General features: G+C 45.1%; 1 protein-coding gene across 7 annotated transcripts in view; it reads right to left on the minus strand.

The window, feature by feature from the left end:
* The window catches only part of ARHGAP32 (Rho GTPase activating protein 32), a 257,980-nt gene that overhangs the window by 13,730 nt on the left and 227,452 nt on the right, over positions 1 to 16,798 (minus strand). For all 7 annotated transcript variants that reach the window (XM_040616048.1, XM_040616044.1, XM_040616047.1 and 4 more), the window contains 4 exons: positions 6,879 to 6,981; positions 3,578 to 3,722; positions 2,789 to 2,871; positions 338 to 445 (listed from right to left, as the gene is read on the minus strand). In XM_040616048.1, the coding sequence (XP_040471982.1) occupies positions 338 to 445; positions 2,789 to 2,871; positions 3,578 to 3,722; positions 6,879 to 6,981 (439 nt within the window). The remainder of the gene's footprint in view (positions 1 to 337; positions 446 to 2,788; positions 2,872 to 3,577; positions 3,723 to 6,878; positions 6,982 to 16,798) is intronic.

Genomic DNA, 16,798 nt, shown 5'->3' on the forward strand with positions numbered 1-16,798 from the left:
TATCATCTAGAGAAGAGGGGGAAGCCTTCCTTGCCACTACTGAACTGCTGTCAGTGGAACTGCATTGCAGTGAGACAATAATACCAGGGTGCCGCAGGTAACAGCGCGGGGCTATTTCACACCACAATTCAGGAGCTTGTCAGCTGGCCTCAAGCTCCTGCTTAGGAGGACTCCCCATTAGGAATTTTACAGCAGGAGAAGAGCACATTGGATGGGAGAAAGGAAGATTGCGTTCTCAGCTGCTGAAACTTACGATTTTCTGGAGAACAGGTTCTGACTGTTTTTTATAAATGTAAAAACTTATCTTGTATTAAAATGGGAGGGGGGAAAAAAGTACCTTAGGAGGTTTGGAGCCCAGACGATTGCTAAGTTTTTAGTGTGCATATTTGTGATGGAGCAGTAATCAGCCAGACGAGCTAAGTGTCTCATTAGGAACTCCAGTGTCCTGGAAAACAGGAGATAGGCAAATGTTCAGCACCAATGAGCAAAGCCATGCTGCAATTTACAAAACAAACCCCAGTTCATTATTTTCTTTTGGTTTGACAGCTCACAGAAAAAGATGTTGAACTGTACACGCTAAGACTGATGGTAAAGTTGCCTTTAGCAAATATAATCACTCTGGGGTGGAGTGAGGACTCAACAAGACGATGGTCAAAGCATCTGCACGCTCAGTCCAAGGGCTGGATCCAGCAAACACTGAGGTGGATGGGAATAATCTAAATGCCACCAGCACTGGATCCAGAAGCAGAGTACCTGGGAAATTAATCTCTTGCCTACTTTACTGTAACACTGTGCAGCAGAAACACACCCTTTGTGCTGTACACGACAGCACGGCGGTGCTTGTTAGACCGAAGAGGGGAAGGATGTTAACCCTGGTAAGGGGGGAGTATTTATTTAGACACCCCAGGAATCAGCAAATTGTATCCATGTTCTACTTAGGAAATTAATGGCTAGAGGTTTCTAATGGCTAGAAGTTTACAAGGGTAAACTTCAGAGGCTTCTGTTCACAATTAAAAAAAAAAAAAAGTTTTCTACGTTGCACAGTGCTGTACACCCCTGAGAAAGAGGGAGCACAATGTGGTAATGCTGTATCCTCCTCAGGGCTATTGCCTGGCAGCAGCCCTGGCTGTGTCCACCTCACTGCGTACCCTTTTCTCGCCGGGGGAGGGGACAGGGGTGTGTTTTGGGGCTCAAAATTCCACAGGTGGGCAAGGCCTGAAGTTTCCAGATGGAAACTAAATGGACACCTGCACTGCCCTGCTCCAGCTTACACCACCAAAGGCCGGTTACCTGCAGGGAACCTCTCGTCACAGAGTAGCTGAAAAATAAAGTGTCTTTTCCTTTTCCAAGGAATCCTCAGGAAAGGGGGAGTGCAACAGTCCTGTCCATCTACATCATTTTGCATCCAGGTATCTCCCACATCCCCTCTTTGGTCTAAGACTAAGACATATGCGAGCATCACAATCTCCAAGTTAAACACGGTTGTTTGCCCCCCAAAATAAGAGTGATTTTATGGAAAAGGTGGAATGCACCAGCAAAAAGTAAATGAAGGAGATAGATACAGTTCATTTTTGAGAAGGCCTTGCTCCCTTAAACAAAATATTACAATTAGTTAATACAAATCACCAGCTATTACACTGATTAATACTAAATAGCAAGTAAGTAGCACACACTAGTTAACCATTATCATTAGTTAAGACTAATGGCTACAATCTAAGTTATTGATATTCAAATAATGTATATTATAATTAGTTATTTATACCACTCAGATATAGCATTGCAATTGTCCAGGTAATCACCAGCCATTATTACAATAAAATATTTATTAGCACAGGTTTTTATAAATAGTTATCAATATCCAGATGACTATCCTCATGTTTTACAACTGGCCAGCTATACACCACTCGGGACACAGCATCACAACTGGTCCAGCTCATTACAATACTTATTGATATTTAATAACTTTCAACATGCATTGTAATTAGCTATTTATACCAACTGCAAAACATAATTGGTAAGGACTACTTACCATACATCATGATGATACTTAGTTATTAATGCTATTTAAAGAATTATTATAGTGCAGTATTACATTTAGTTATTAATACCAATCACCATACATTTTGGTCTAATGCCTTTTTACTGTACCCTGCCGGAATTTTTAATAGTAAAGACCATTAATGTGGTGTTATACGTGGTCAAGACTCATTGCCATATATCATAAATTAGTATTAATAACGAATTAATTTGAATATATTATTATACTCGGTGATTTTTAAGCACCATATTATAATCAGTTATTCTACTCGAGCACTGTTACAATTTGCTAGTTACTATTATTGCTGGGCTGTGTGTGTGGAATTGGAGACAAAATGCACTTGACCAAATTATACTGAAGGGCTGACCCAACTTTTTTGCTACATTTCACTTTTTAAAATTGTTATTCCTAGAGCCGGTATTTTGCCCCCCCTGCTCCGCAATAAAACTGTTTTCTTAGTGGTATCAGCCACTTCTGACCTAACGAGCTTACATTTGCCTCCTATGCATAGTTTCCAAGGAAGTCAAATAGGACTATGCAAAGTTTATAGTGTTTGTCTGGTAAGGAGCTAATTAAAATATAAATCAACTTTATATAGCACATCAACATTATATAGCCATAAGCCATTTTAATATCCAGAGGCACAGCGTGGCTGCCTTGAGAGGGAAAACTGGAATCAGATCATTTCACTCCTGAAACGCTATCAATAATAAACTGCTGAGCCAGAACCAGAGGAAAGGCTGCACTGACCTGTAGTGGGGAGGGGGCAGCTGCTGGATGACATCATGGATTTTAACCAGCCGTTCTTCGTCTGTAGCAGCAGAAACAGCATCCTGGAACAAGGCAGGGAGGGGTTTAGCTGCAAATAAGACTAGATACCTGCCACAGCATCTTGGACCACGTGGCCAATGTACTGTTTGTTCTTCAGTAGTGAGGTGGGTTGTGTTGCTCATCTCTATCTTCTGAGCGGTGCCTGTCTCTTGGGGACACACCGGCACACAGATAACGTGAGAAAGGCCAAATAAATCAAGATCTGGACTGCTTTACCACTTAATTGTACAGAGCTATTCCTTGCAGAGGGCGTTCAGCTCCAAGCAACATTTGCTGCTCACCCCACTCCCATTAGAAATCACTGGGGAATGGCAAGTGATCAGGGAGTTATTCCAAAGCATTGTTAGCATCCCAGTCACCTTCTGCTGGGCCCCAGCAGCAGTATGGCGTGGCCCGGGGGGCAAAGGCACGCGCGGGGAGACAGAAAAGCGACCTCAGGCCTGGGGCCCCAAAAGGGCAGGATGCTACCAGCAGTGGGAATGTGGTGTGCGGGTAGCTGGATTGGGCTGGATTGCTGTTAGGCTGGTAATTTTGGAAACGGGCGCTTCTGATCTCTCTAAAAACCCCAACTCAAGCAGAAGTCAGACAAAGAAAGGTGCGTGGACGCCAGGTTCAGCTTGCTGAGCGATCCTTTTCAGTATTCCTCTGTTCAAACCGCGTCGATGAAGTCGATGAAGTGGAAAGTGAAAGGCATTGCCTTGTACTTACTGAGAACTTCTCGTAGAGTTGATAGGTCAGCAGAGGGTTCGGGAGTTCACGGAAGTACAGTTTGCAGAGGGAGCCCACGCAGTGAATGTCTTGGATGTAAATATCCTTTGTCAAGTCAGGAATCTGCTCGGAGTCAAACTCGTGGCTGGAAATGAGAACAGAAAAATGGGCAAAGGGCTCTGAAAAGGAGGAATGAAAACAAAACCCAACGTAAATTACAGTCAAGAAAAGCAAGGGTTTTGTGATTTACAGGAAAAAAATAAAATACTTAAGTCACCAAAGCCACATGGCCTATGTTTGTGGTGCTGCTAGAGTGGATTTTTAAAAAAAAATACTTTTTTTTTTTCTTTCTTTCTAATAAGGCATTTTCAGTTAGATTTACAACCGATTGGCTACTCTGCTACGCCTTTTGCTGCGACAGGGCTTTTCACAAAGTCTCCGCAGAATATCTTCCAAGAGCACGAGGGCAATCTGAATACTGAACTCCCAAAGGCGGTGACTGGGAGCTGCCTGGAGGAGGACTGCCCGCAGGTCTGAAGGAAAGCTGCCGGGCTCCTTTGCATTTCACAGGCCTGGAAACTGAAATACGATAAAGCAATGCCGAACAGCAGCGCCATCGGCAGCTGCTGCACATGGAAACTAGCGCGCCCAGAAATTCCTTGGGGACAGGCTGGTGAGCTGAGCATGTCTCTGCTACAGGGTGGAGAGAGCCAGGAACCACATGAAGAAGATCCCTGAGCGTTCTCTTGGTTTTCAGAGCGAGAAAAACCAAAATCACAAACATTTATGATAGAAAGGCTGAGCTTCGAAGGCCAAGGGCTGGCTCGCTGCTAGAATATGTGCATGGAAAGTGCTGTTTTGTATTAGCAGGGCAGAGCTGCAGGGACCAGCGTGGTGAGTCAGGCCACGGGGAGCGGCAAGAACCTGGCTGCTCTAGCCAAAGCTCAGTTTCCCTACAAGGGGCTTGAAGCCCTAAACCAAACCTGTTTATCGTTGACACAGGGGCTTGTCCTGTCTCCACTACGACCACAACAACGCCGGGGGCTCGGTGGCAACATCCCTGGCCTCTCCCCCTGGCCAAGCCAGGCGATTCGTAACAGAGAACTTCAAGCACGCCTTCAGCACAGCTCAAACGCTGAGCTCGCCGCTCTCTGCCTACAGAACAGCACCAGTTCGTAGCCGTGTCCGAGGCACCAGGCGTGCCCGTAACTGCAGCGGTCAGCCACATATCCGAGAGCAGGAAGGGACTCCCTCCCTCCCTGAGACACAAAGCCTGCCTGAGGGAAGCCAGTCACAGAGCAGACAAGGTCTCTACTTTTTCAGATGAGAGGGTGAACACTCCACCCCAGTTCCTCATCCCAAAAGCAGCACAGAAGGAATAAAGGTTTCCCTTTCCCCCAGCGGATGGACTGCCCGTAGCTGAAACCCTCGTGTTCAGTGTGTACCGCTGCCACAGGCACGTTCTGACTCATCACTTACTCAGATCTGGGAGAGAAACTTGCTTCCTGCACTTGGTTCCGCAGAGGGGAGATCAGGCGAAGGCACCAACCCACCCCACACAAACACACTCAGCCTTGGCTGAAATTCGCTGGCTGTACCCTGCCCTACTCTGGTACTCCAGTATATTTTCCTAGGAATAAATCTCACGACTTGTCAGAGACGTACCCCCACAAATGCAGAATATGGGGTGAAGGAAGGGAAGCCCTGCTACACTCAGCCTTTCTTCTCTCTGCACTGGCAGCTTTGAGACCTACAAGTCACTTCTTTTGACCCCAAAGGAAGATGCTGTTAGTAGAAGAACACAACTTCACAACCTCTCAGTAAAAGCCAGAGCCAGAATCCAGGGATAACCAGACCAATTCAACACCCACTCAGTTTTGCCTACCAGCCAAAGAAAGGCAGCTAGGGCACTGCTAAAAGCCAACCTCTGTCCCATGTAAATCTCCCACGTGGAATAAATTCTTTAACTTTCTCTCCAACCAAAAAGCCCTTTAAATCTGGGAGATCCAGAAACTTCTATGTGAAACTTAAGAACAGTGACTCATTTATAAGGATACTGCAGCTCTAGCTTTGAAATAAGCCTAATGATCTGTTTATATAGCTGGAAACTACAGCAATGCAACATGTCCTACATTAACCAAACACTTATGAAAATCTGTAGTGATTTAGATGAAGAGGGACAGTGTCTACAAGTTATGCCATACTCTCCCCCTTCCTTTTGCTTTGGAACATCTCAGAGAACTGAAAAATAGGCTGTCACTTCATCCTCTGAACTGTAAGAGGGAATTACGCCATCGAAGTTTTAGAAAACCATTTTTAAAGCACATTTGGAAAACAGCGAAGGAGAAAATGGTCTTGGCAACACAAAGGGCAAAAATGGACTAGGGCAGCGATTAGAAAGATGGTCCCAGCGCAAGTCATAATAGGGAATTAAAGGGATGTGACTGAAGCAAGGGCAAACATTTTATTCAGCCAAGACTGCTGTGGGCAACAGCTACAATCAGAGTCTTTGGAGCCTGCATATCAAAGCCTCGGGAGCAGATTTTTAAAATGGAACTCACTGTGATGAGAAACAGGATTAAGCTGAACCAGAATAAGCCCATCCCTATGAGGGTTTGTACAGTAACTACACCGGCTCAAACCCGTCCAAAGAGCTTGGGAATAGCTGCTATGAAAAGGATATCCTTCACAGGAAAAATACCCCTTCGCTGCCTCTGTAAGGCCGTGGGCCTAGGATCAACATGGGAATTAGTCACATCCCACCAGGCTCTCTCAGCCCCTTCACAACAGAAAAATGCGTACCAACTGACGGGAGCGAAACCAGCCTCACAAAGGGCGAGGGCCGTTACTGCGAGGAGAACAGCCCCTAACACACACCTAGCCTTTCCCAGCACGGCGATGCCCCTGTCAAGAACCACGCTTCGCGCGTTACCGATTAATTGCTAATATGCCAGGAGTCCAAAGCAGCGAGAAGGAAATATCAGCTGCTCAAAAGGGCTGCAGGAGCAAGAGAAAACAGGAACAAAACGTGACAGCACAGTGTCACCGTGATCCCAGAGCCTGCCGATACCCCATCCTGAAGGAAGACTTCCTGCAAAATGAAGTCTACTGAACAACGCTGTGTCACTCCAGAACGGTGACAAACCCCACGCGCTGCCCACTGAATACAGATGGCAACACATGCATCGGAGCTGCTGGAGCGGTCTGCCCCGCTGCAGGCTCCTGCAAACCCAGCCGCTGAACCTCGCGCGCGCTTTCGCTCGTCCCCTGCCAACAGGTCAGCCAGACGCGGCGCCCTTACCGTAGTTTCTGGATGTTGGACGCAATCCCAGACAGACGATATATTCCATCCACAATGCCATGTTTCTCAATGAATTCAGTGCAGCTCTTGAGGACCTGGGGGACTAAAGAACAAGTGTTGTCGGTTAGTTGAACATGTTATTAAAGTCCTAGTTCAGGTTGTGGTCTTGTCAGATGCCATAAACTAAGCCCAGCTGGAATACTGCTGCAGTTCTTCCTTAGCGGAGAAGGCCTGTAAGAAATTTAACTTTAGGAGTTGGTGTGGGAACTGGTCAGAGATGTTCTTTGCTTTAAAGAAATGCCAGAATATGAATCAGGTTGAAAAAAAGGAAATTCTGGTCAAGCAGAGACAGTGCAGGTGCCATCACAACTCCCACAAGAACCGTGGTGTTAAATTCCATTCCAGAAGAGCTACAAAATTGAGTAAATACTCTTTTTGGCCAAAGACGCCCTTTGTTTTCAAATCTATACAGGATTAACCTATACTGCTTGGTTTAAGCAAATATAAACACTAAGGGGATGCTACTTTCCGCACCAGGGCCAGGAGAAATTTTACAACTCAATGTCTACCGGAGCATGACTGGATTTAGATAGCTACAGGACATAACCACACTCACAGAAACTGCAGACAGACCGGGGTACGACAGAATGGAAAAAGTAAGCCCAGAGGATATAATTAGGTGTCAAGTTAATATTCAAGCTGCTTCACCAACCGATTCCTTCCAGTTGACTTCCCAGCCTCATGCAGCATCCACTGCTGGAGCTATCTGTCCATCCTTGTAAGCTTAAGGAGGAAAAATTACTTTTATAAAAGGGAGATAAAACTGCCCTGAACACAGAAAGCAAATTAGGATTGAGCTCTTGTGAGCATCAGCAATTCCTCACGGAAAAAATGCAGATCCTTGTGGATTCTTCTGTGAGCCACCTTTTTGCTACAGCTCCTATGATGATCTAGATTTATTCTTACATTAGATGCCAGGTCTGATCCATTTGCCATGCGACACAGATTCTGAATAGGTCATGTGGCAAATCCCCTTATATCAAGCAGCAAATGCCATCTGCCAGTCAGTTCTCCTAAGTGCTACTCAACTTAGCTGCTCTGTGCTTTCCCCTCCCCAGCTGCTTCACCGATTTTTTGCTGGCTTGCAGCAAATGTCTGCACGAAAAAGATTCATTTTAAATGGTTCCCTGGAAATCAGCAGGTGCATCCTGGGCTAAGGGCACATCTGCTCCGTGCTCGAGCACAGGACAGAACAAAACCTGTAAATCCACGTGGCACGTCAAGCACACAGGCTCAGCTACAGCAGATGATGCCCTGGATCTGCAATACTCGAAGATACCGAGAGATGGCCAAAGCAAAGCCAGTCAGACTGCGGTGCTACATCAGCAGGCATTTACAGCATCTCGCACCCTCTTCCAAAGCAAGGTGCACGCTCGGGGGCATGCAGAGCCCTCGTACGTTAAGCAATGACATAGGAAGAGCCTCGGGAACCACATGCTGCTTTTTTAGGGGAAGGAAAACCAGCAGAGGTGATCGCCGCCTGCTCTCCCCTGTGGGTGCAGTGGACATTTCAACTGCCATTAAACCAGCCAGAAAACATTGGCAGAAGGAAACGTCAGCATCCGCTCTGATGCTAAAGGCACCTCTCGCAGCCTTGCAAGCTCAGAGCAGCACCGCAACTGCTGGCATTAGGAATCAGCCAGGCACACACTGAGGCATCTGAGCCAGGATAAGCAACAACTTCTCACCGCTGAGTGAATACACGTTTGGAGAGCATGTTGGCAAAATGTGCATCAGTCATCCGCAACACCGTCAGCTAAATGTCTGAGAACAGAGCAGGTGGAACAGATGGCCCTAAGCCGTTACAAAAAACATTTCTGGAGGACAACACACCCCTTTACACAAAAAGATTCAACACCTCTCCAAGAAGAAAGTTTTTGGGGCTGCAAGCAGACAGGGAAGGGGTTTATACCATACTCAAGCAGTCGCCAAAAGGGACTAAAATGTTTTGCGCTGCGGTACAGTGTTAGAAGTGTGACCCAGGTGTAAACTGGTGTAGAAAAGCAGAGAGATGGGACAGAGAGATGGGAACAGCACTGTCCACGGCAGCACAGGGCTTTCGATGCTGACACAGCTAGCGGTGCCTTCTCTTCTGTGAGGAAAGAGTGCCCTAGGTTGCAAGACACGCTGGACTCATGCTCATTTTGGTTTCACTGAGAACCAAGCAAGACTATGTGAGGTGCCCAGGTGCATGCCTCTCCCCACCACCACCCATTACAATAGGTGGGAGGTCACAAATCTCACTGGGGAACTGAACGAGGACACTGGGCTCAGCGCTGCATTAGCAGCACTTCCTTCTGCCAACCGCCCGACTGCAAGAGTCACAAAGGATGGGGTAAAAGGAGTTTACCCGAGTCTTAGAAGCGTTGTGGCATGATCTGCTAACGCTTAGCTGCAACATCCCAAATACTGCAATGGTTCATACTGGAATCTCAGTAGGGGTCCCCTCGAAATTAGTAGTACCTGTTGCAATAAATAAATAAGCAAATAAATAAACGGCACATTCCCTGCCTGCCCAATTCCTACCAGGGAGGTGGGTACCTTCTGAGAAGGGCGATGCACACGCCGCTGGGGAGCCTGCGCAGACAGCTCGCCTGTTTATCCACATACCACGAACGCAGCTGGGACACCCGCCTGCGCTTCCTAACTGAAGGCCTGTGCCACAGGGAGCGAGCGCCGCGTGTTTCCGAGGCCTTATCCTTCTGGGGTTTATCTAGCTGTGTAAACAAACAGCATGGTAAGAATGGTATTTACGTACCAGTTGGGCTGAGCAGCAACCTGTTGTGAGAATGTGAATCGGGCCAAGGGAGAACAGGGGGAAGGCGAGGTATGCAGCACCAACACCACGCTTCCTGAGGTACTTAGTTGTCATGGAAGGTCCTGGGCACAGTCAGAATAATTAACATACACTGAAAAATTCTAGCAGGCTTGTTCTATGCGCTTCCTAATCTGGTTACCAGGACAATCTGTTCTTTAAGCTAAATATATCATGCCAGCACCACAGATATTTTGGGGGAATTCTGCACGGTTGGAGAAGTGACTGAAATTCAGGCAGGGCTATAATTATCCTTGAGGCCCTTTGCTGGAATGGTGACTTGGTTCTTTTGATTTTTGAATGAAGATGAACCTGATAATTACATACGTGTTTAACCTCCCTCTGCCCTTTGAATCCCATGCCCGGTAGCTAAGTATACATTTATATACATATGTATATACACACACGTATGGGGGGAACAGTGTCTACTATCACCAGAATGAAAAGGCAGGATGACAGCACAAGCTAAGACTTAATTTTGTGAACGTGAAGTGTGCCAAGACCGTCACCTACGGTGGCTTTTGACATCACGTTGCGACTTTCTCTGTCTATTGCATAGATCCCTTCCCCGCTGCAGAGGTGAACTCCTCAGGGTCCAGGTCCTGGTTTTGGCTTCTGCATCCCAACCCAATTACCAGATTTGAGTCAGAAAGGTACCTCAGCTGCATCACAGCAGGAAACTGATGGGAGGTTTCTTCTCGTAGGATGTAGTAGCATCTACGCCAGAATTCTATTAATGTTACAGTTAATTACTGAAGTTTCCTGCAATTACTGACAACCTGACTTGATGACGCATGTGGTTTTATTAACAGCCATAAAGGTACACCTAGCTCAGCACCCCTTTCTGACAACTGCCATGAGCAGGCCACTTTGGGAAGGGCACAAGGCGGGAACAAGCCCAGGGTAACACACAGTGTATTCCTCCAGCCCCAACAACCCTCTGCTCAGGAAACCTCTGTGCCCAGAATGTTTATTAAACCTGTCACACAGCCCTTTCCAGTTCCACATTCCCAGGCAAGTTACAAAAACGTACTAACACTCACTGTTGGGTTTATTCCTTTCCTGAGCAATATGGCCTTCAACCACTGGCTCCAGATAATCTCTTTGCAATGAAGTCAGCCTGCTAAAATCCCCTGGCAGGTGCTATATTTGAACACCCACCTCTTCACGGGAATCTAAGCACTGTACATGTCTCCCGTTCCAAAAATCAATCACCTTCCCTCATTCCCCCCCTTCCTTCGCTGTCTCAAGTAACAGGTAGTTCCAGGAAACACAGCGCAAAAGGCTGGAAATGTGGGCGCATCAACAAAGGAGACCCTAGCATATTTCATCACCGTAGCAGCTGAAGGAATTTATTCAACTCATTCCTGAGCATCTCTCAGCTGGTTTGAAAGGTTTATTGCATCTCCTAGGGCTCGTTAACTGGTTAATTCTTTGCCATTAAGAGGAAGCAGAAGTTTTATGGTTTTCATTCCAAAGCACATTTTGATTCATCTTGAAATCAGGCACATTTCCTTTCCTATCATCTTGGTTTTATTTTTTCCGTTTTAATCTTTTGTAACGTTCCCTCCCCGGGTTTTGGGAGGCTTACTTTTATTATTATTATTATTATTATTATTATTATTATTATTATTATTATTATTATTATTATTATTATTATTATTATTATTATTTTCTTAGTACGTTACTGGAATCAGAACTATTTGTTCAGCCTGGGGAACGAGGCCTCCCATCAAGCTCCCCTCTAGCAGTGTCGTTTTCACAATATTACAGCAATAAGGTGAACTGTCACGCAAGCCAGGCCTTTTGGCTGGTTAATGGACCGGCGCACGCTGCAATGCAGCTGCTCAGCTGAATTCCACACATAGCAAACAACCGTGGAAAGCTAAACCTGCAGCCCTGCAGGACCAAGGGAAACAAAACAAAACATCCCGAGCGCCACTCCGAACCGCCTAAGCAAAGGTGATAACCATGGCTATCAAGTACATGTAACGATACTTAGGGACCAGACCAAAACGGAACCAAGCAAAGCAACGTAAGAGAAGCTTAAGGGCTATGTTTTGAGCCACAAGAATAGAACTTGAAACAGTCACCCACAAGATGACATTTAGGCTGAGGCAGATAACTCTTTAATTGTCCAGGCTGCACTAAGCAGTGAGGAAGGAAGGGCACATGCAGAGGATAAAGCGCCCCGAGAACACCCAGTACAACAAAAAAGGTGCGAACTGCATCACAAATGTGTCCCCTTCTTGAAATTTTTTGCCTAGCTGAGGCTCCAACAACTTCTAGACAGCTGAAATTAGTCAAATAAATCCCGTCTCCCTTGCCATATTAATGCATGGTTACGTAAAAACCTAACAATTAATATCCTCACCTGAAGAAATACAGTTGCTTTTACCCCAATCATTCTTCCTATTTTTAGCTCCATTTCGCAAAAACTCATCCAAGTATTTCATTTAAAAAAAAAACCAACCAACAAACTAAAAACAGTAAAAACCCCTGTAATAATTCAGACTAACTTCTACCGGAAACCTCTTTTCAAAGTACTCATTTCTGAAACTCCTTCCTCCACCTGGCAGTGACAGTTACACCGGAGGTGTAAACCAGCATGGGACAGAGGGGTTAAAGATTTCCTTTTTATCGCTCTATAGGAAGCTCCCTGCCACCCAGCCAGTCACCTGCACGTGTCATTTTCCAATCATGCAGACCCCACCATCCCCTGCACGTTCATAAAAAGACTCAAACGTTAAGAGATTCTCTTCTAAGGGCTTTTATCTCACTCCTAAATCCACATCCTCACATTCAAATCACCAGGAGTGAGAAAGAAGCCCAAGGCCAACCAAACAGCAAGCTTCCTTCCAGATGCTGTCTTCCCGATTTCCAAGTGACCCACATTAAATTTACTTATGCTGTTGATGAGTTGCATAAAGCCCGAGCCTGCTATCACAAGCTGCACTATTTCCTGGTAACATGCAACGTTTTTATCTGAAGTGTGACTTTTGCACTTGGGAAAGTGCAATAATGGAAGAGGGGCCATAAACCACGAGTTGGTTCCCAGCGCAGATACCACGCAGCGCCCGGCTGTGGGATCGGCCTCTGGCACCGGACTCTGCTTTTTAAGACCGGACTTTTTTGTTACGGCAGCTTATGCGTGAACTGTGTGAAAACAAAGTGCAAAGTTCAAGCCTGAGAAACATAAATTCCACTGTGTTGCATCAGGCTAGGAAGGTAGATAACCACGTTTTTCAAGCCCTGTGAGACCAGCAACATTCTCAATGTTGTGGGTATGTCTGCACTAGAGCACTTTGGCACTCCAGGACTGCAAGTGGTACCTCCTACACCGGTACCACAGGCTGGAGCCTCTGCAGAATACATCCATCTCCTGGGCTCTACCCACCTCATTCTCGGGGGATGGCTTTGTTTTTAATACAAAATACTCACATACGGAATAAAGATACTACTAGTGCATTCATATTTGGACTGTGTGCTAGTGCTTTCTGTTTAGATCAATCACACTTACAACTTTTACAGTAAGTTGAGCAGGGGGAAAAAAGCATCCCCCTTGTTAAAGAGTGGAGGGATAAGAGCATGAGCAATTCCTGTATGGACTGCAACATTTTTTCTCATGTTTGTTCCCCCTACAGCTGTAGTGTTTCGAAATGCAAATTAATTTTCAACTCCCTGCTGTCCTCTGGGTCACTCAGGCACAAAGAATTTCTCTTCTCACAGCTGCAGGCAGGGTAAAAAAGACGGGAGAGAGAAGAAATGTCTCTTTTCTTAACTGCAAGCTTGTATTGCCTGCTCAGTGATCCCCTTCTGCAAGTACTTCCCCCAAACAAGTAATTCTCCACGGGGACCCCATGTACCTCTTTGTAATGCTAACCCCGTACCCCATAATCTTGAGTTCCAGCTATTCAGAGGGCAGATGGTGAAGCAATAACAGTGCCTGTTATGTTTGGAAATTTGCCCAAAATAGCTCAAAACTATTGGCCTTTGAAAGTATCAACTTGTGCTCAACTAGTTTGTGTAGCAGAGAACGCATCTGCACGAAGCAGAATATTCTCTGCTCATCTGCAATTTGGGTCAACTATCACTCTTTTTTTGAGGCCGCTGAATCCGTCTTTTATGTTACATGAGGCTGTGTGTGCAGAGGCACATACTACCAGGTCAGGAGAAACATTTAGGCACCTAAAACATGCAGGCTTTTCACCATTTACAGAAATGCACCAGTGAATTCGGCACCATTCAGTTTCTGCAATGTCTGACATGTTTAGATCTGCTGAAATTATGCAAACCCAACCAAGAACCAGAATAAATCCAGGGGAAACATACAGAGAGGTTTACTCATTTCCTACAGACATTCACAAAGCTACTCTGGATCTAGCATGCCACTCAAAGTTAACACTTGAGTAAATACTTTTTAATGTTTATACCACACTCTTTATCTTCCAAGTACTTCACAAGTATTAGAAACTTACCCTTGTGGCACTTTGGGGGCAGATACAGATTATTAGTTTGATTTTACAAGCACGGAGATAGAACAGGAGGTATCAAACAAGTTCCCCGAGGCCACGAAAAGCGTGTGAGAGATGGGGTTTGAGCTTGAGAGTGCCCAGCTCACTGGCCAGAACTTCTGACTACAGCTTAGGTCACTGATTGCCCAACCTCTTTGGAGATAGATTTTGATTTAAAAAAAAATTACTATATATTGTTAAATACTGAAAGGCAACTGGTTTTGGCACGTCTGAGGCCGACTGGTTTCAATATATTGCCTGTCTCCTGAAAAAAGGGAGCCAAATGAAGTAACGGCCAGCAGGATGAATGGAAGCGAATGGCTAATATTATCCATGAGCTCAAAGGGGCTGTTAAATCACAGCAGCCCCACCGAGTTACTGCCCCAGAATGCAACTTTACAACTGTTCTTTCCCCCGTTCACACTGTGTGTGCGCCGAACTGTAGCAAACATGGACTCAGATGCAAGTGAAAATGCTGAGACAGACCAGTATTCCTTCACTGCGTAACATAAGCAGGAAATGATAACGGATTATAAGAATTGGGGACGGTCAGTTTGGGCTCCAACATGCAAGGCAAATCAGTAAGAGAATGTGCTAAATTCTCCCCTTTACTAATGACATCTCAAGCACAAAAATAAAACACTTGGGGAGTAGGAAAAGTTTAATATATCTCTATGGCATGCAGCTTATAAACAACTTTTAAAGTTTCAAGTACTGGGAAAAAAAAATACTGATGGAAACCCATGTCCTCCCTATCTAAAGGCAGCTGTCTCCTGAACTCGTTCCTGGCCATGGACAGACCAGTTACATTTTCTTGTTAACCAAGTAAAATATTCCGGTGTAGGATTTGCCCTTTCACTACTGGCTGTGTACTACACAATTAAGTTTCAGTTTTCTCAACAGGACCATAGCACACAGAAAAATCCCATTAAGGGAGGCAGAACCTGAGGATTTCTGGTTTCCTCCATACCTGTGTTAGGTAGGCTTGCCAGAAAACATGATACAGCCGCTGATTTGCGAGCAGTAGCCCTGTACATGAATCCTCCACTTGCCGTGTGTTTTATTTATGGCTCTCTCTCCCCACATATCAAGGAGAGCATTACAAAAAGTACTGGATAAGCAAGGATACATGATTTTTCCTATGGTACCAATGGAGAAGTTAGTATCCACTTGTTTCTTTAAAAAAACCCCACCTATATTATGGCAGATGGAGTGAACCACCTTCCAGATATACCCATCTGCTTGGAGAACTGCTAGATGCCTAACAGTAAAGGAGATGAATCCTACTTTCAAGGACTTGCCCAAAGTCACACAAGAAATGTCTTGGCAGAAAAAAGAATTGCAAACAAATCCTTCAACACTCAGATTTATGCCCTAATCATTGACTCCTTTAGGCATCTAGATGCTTAAAAATAGAGACAAAAGTAAAAGCAGGATGCCAGATCTGAACCTACCTGGAGGTTTGAAACTTTTTAGTTCTCATTCCAACTTGTCAGCTTGGAATACTCCGAAAATACCTATTAAAGGTACAAAAATGCCCCAAGAGTTCATTCAGAGAATGACCCATCTAATATAAACCTTCAGCCTCACCCACAGCCAACATTCTCCTCAGCCCATTGTAACAACTATGGCCAATTTCATCATTCTGATCTAAATAGGAGGGCTAACGCACACAGCCTACCTTTTCCGTGCAGCAGTTCAATAAACCTTTGTGTAAGAACAAGAAGTTATTGCTTAAACAAATCTATTGATGTGGTTGCCAGCATTCAAGTCATAACAATTCCAAGCATACTTGGGGAACTACACTCAGGGGTTGCTGTACTGCCACGTAACTATTTGCTGCTTGAACTGCAGCGGGCACAGGTAAAGCTTGAGGATCTACTTCTGATGGAAGCTCTGCAAATGCGAAAAAGTCTTTCTGAAGCAAAAATCTTGGGAGCAAAGCAGTTCCCTAGCACATGGCGAGCAGGGGTTTCACCTGGGCCTTTGGAACGTAAGTTGGAAGTGCTTGTATTTCAGGGGCTGCCTTGTTTTCCCAGTTAAAAATAGTATTTAAAGGAAGGAAGGGGAAAAGAAACAATTCTGTAAATATTTATTTGATTTTTCAGCAAAGTTTGCTTTATTTCTTGGTTTGTCATGTTCGATTTTGTTCTGCAGCAGTAAGAGAGGGAGTGGAAACTGGTTAGATTTACTCTCTAAGAGTTAAAATACCAAGAAAAACTAACATTAATAAATATGTAAGACTCAGCTGCCCTGAATTCCAAATCAAGGCTTCCTTCACAGATGGCAAAGACCCAAAGCCAGCCAGGCAGGCTTTTATTATAACGAAAATTATTAGCTAGTAAAAGGGACTCCTCACATTAATATTAGGACCGAAGAGATGACATGTAGATTACCAAACTTATGCTTGAGCTAAGGAAAACCAGATTTTTACAGATCCCTGCCAAGACACTGCCCGAGATCTCACTCCTTGTGTTTCTCTGTGCTGGTTAACAGTGTTCTCCCTATACTCAAATCTGCAATAAATTAGC

This window comes from Falco naumanni, chromosome 16 (assembly GCF_017639655.2).
Source record: "Falco naumanni isolate bFalNau1 chromosome 16, bFalNau1.pat, whole genome shotgun sequence".
Classification (NCBI taxonomy): domain Eukaryota; kingdom Metazoa; phylum Chordata; class Aves; order Falconiformes; family Falconidae; genus Falco; species Falco naumanni.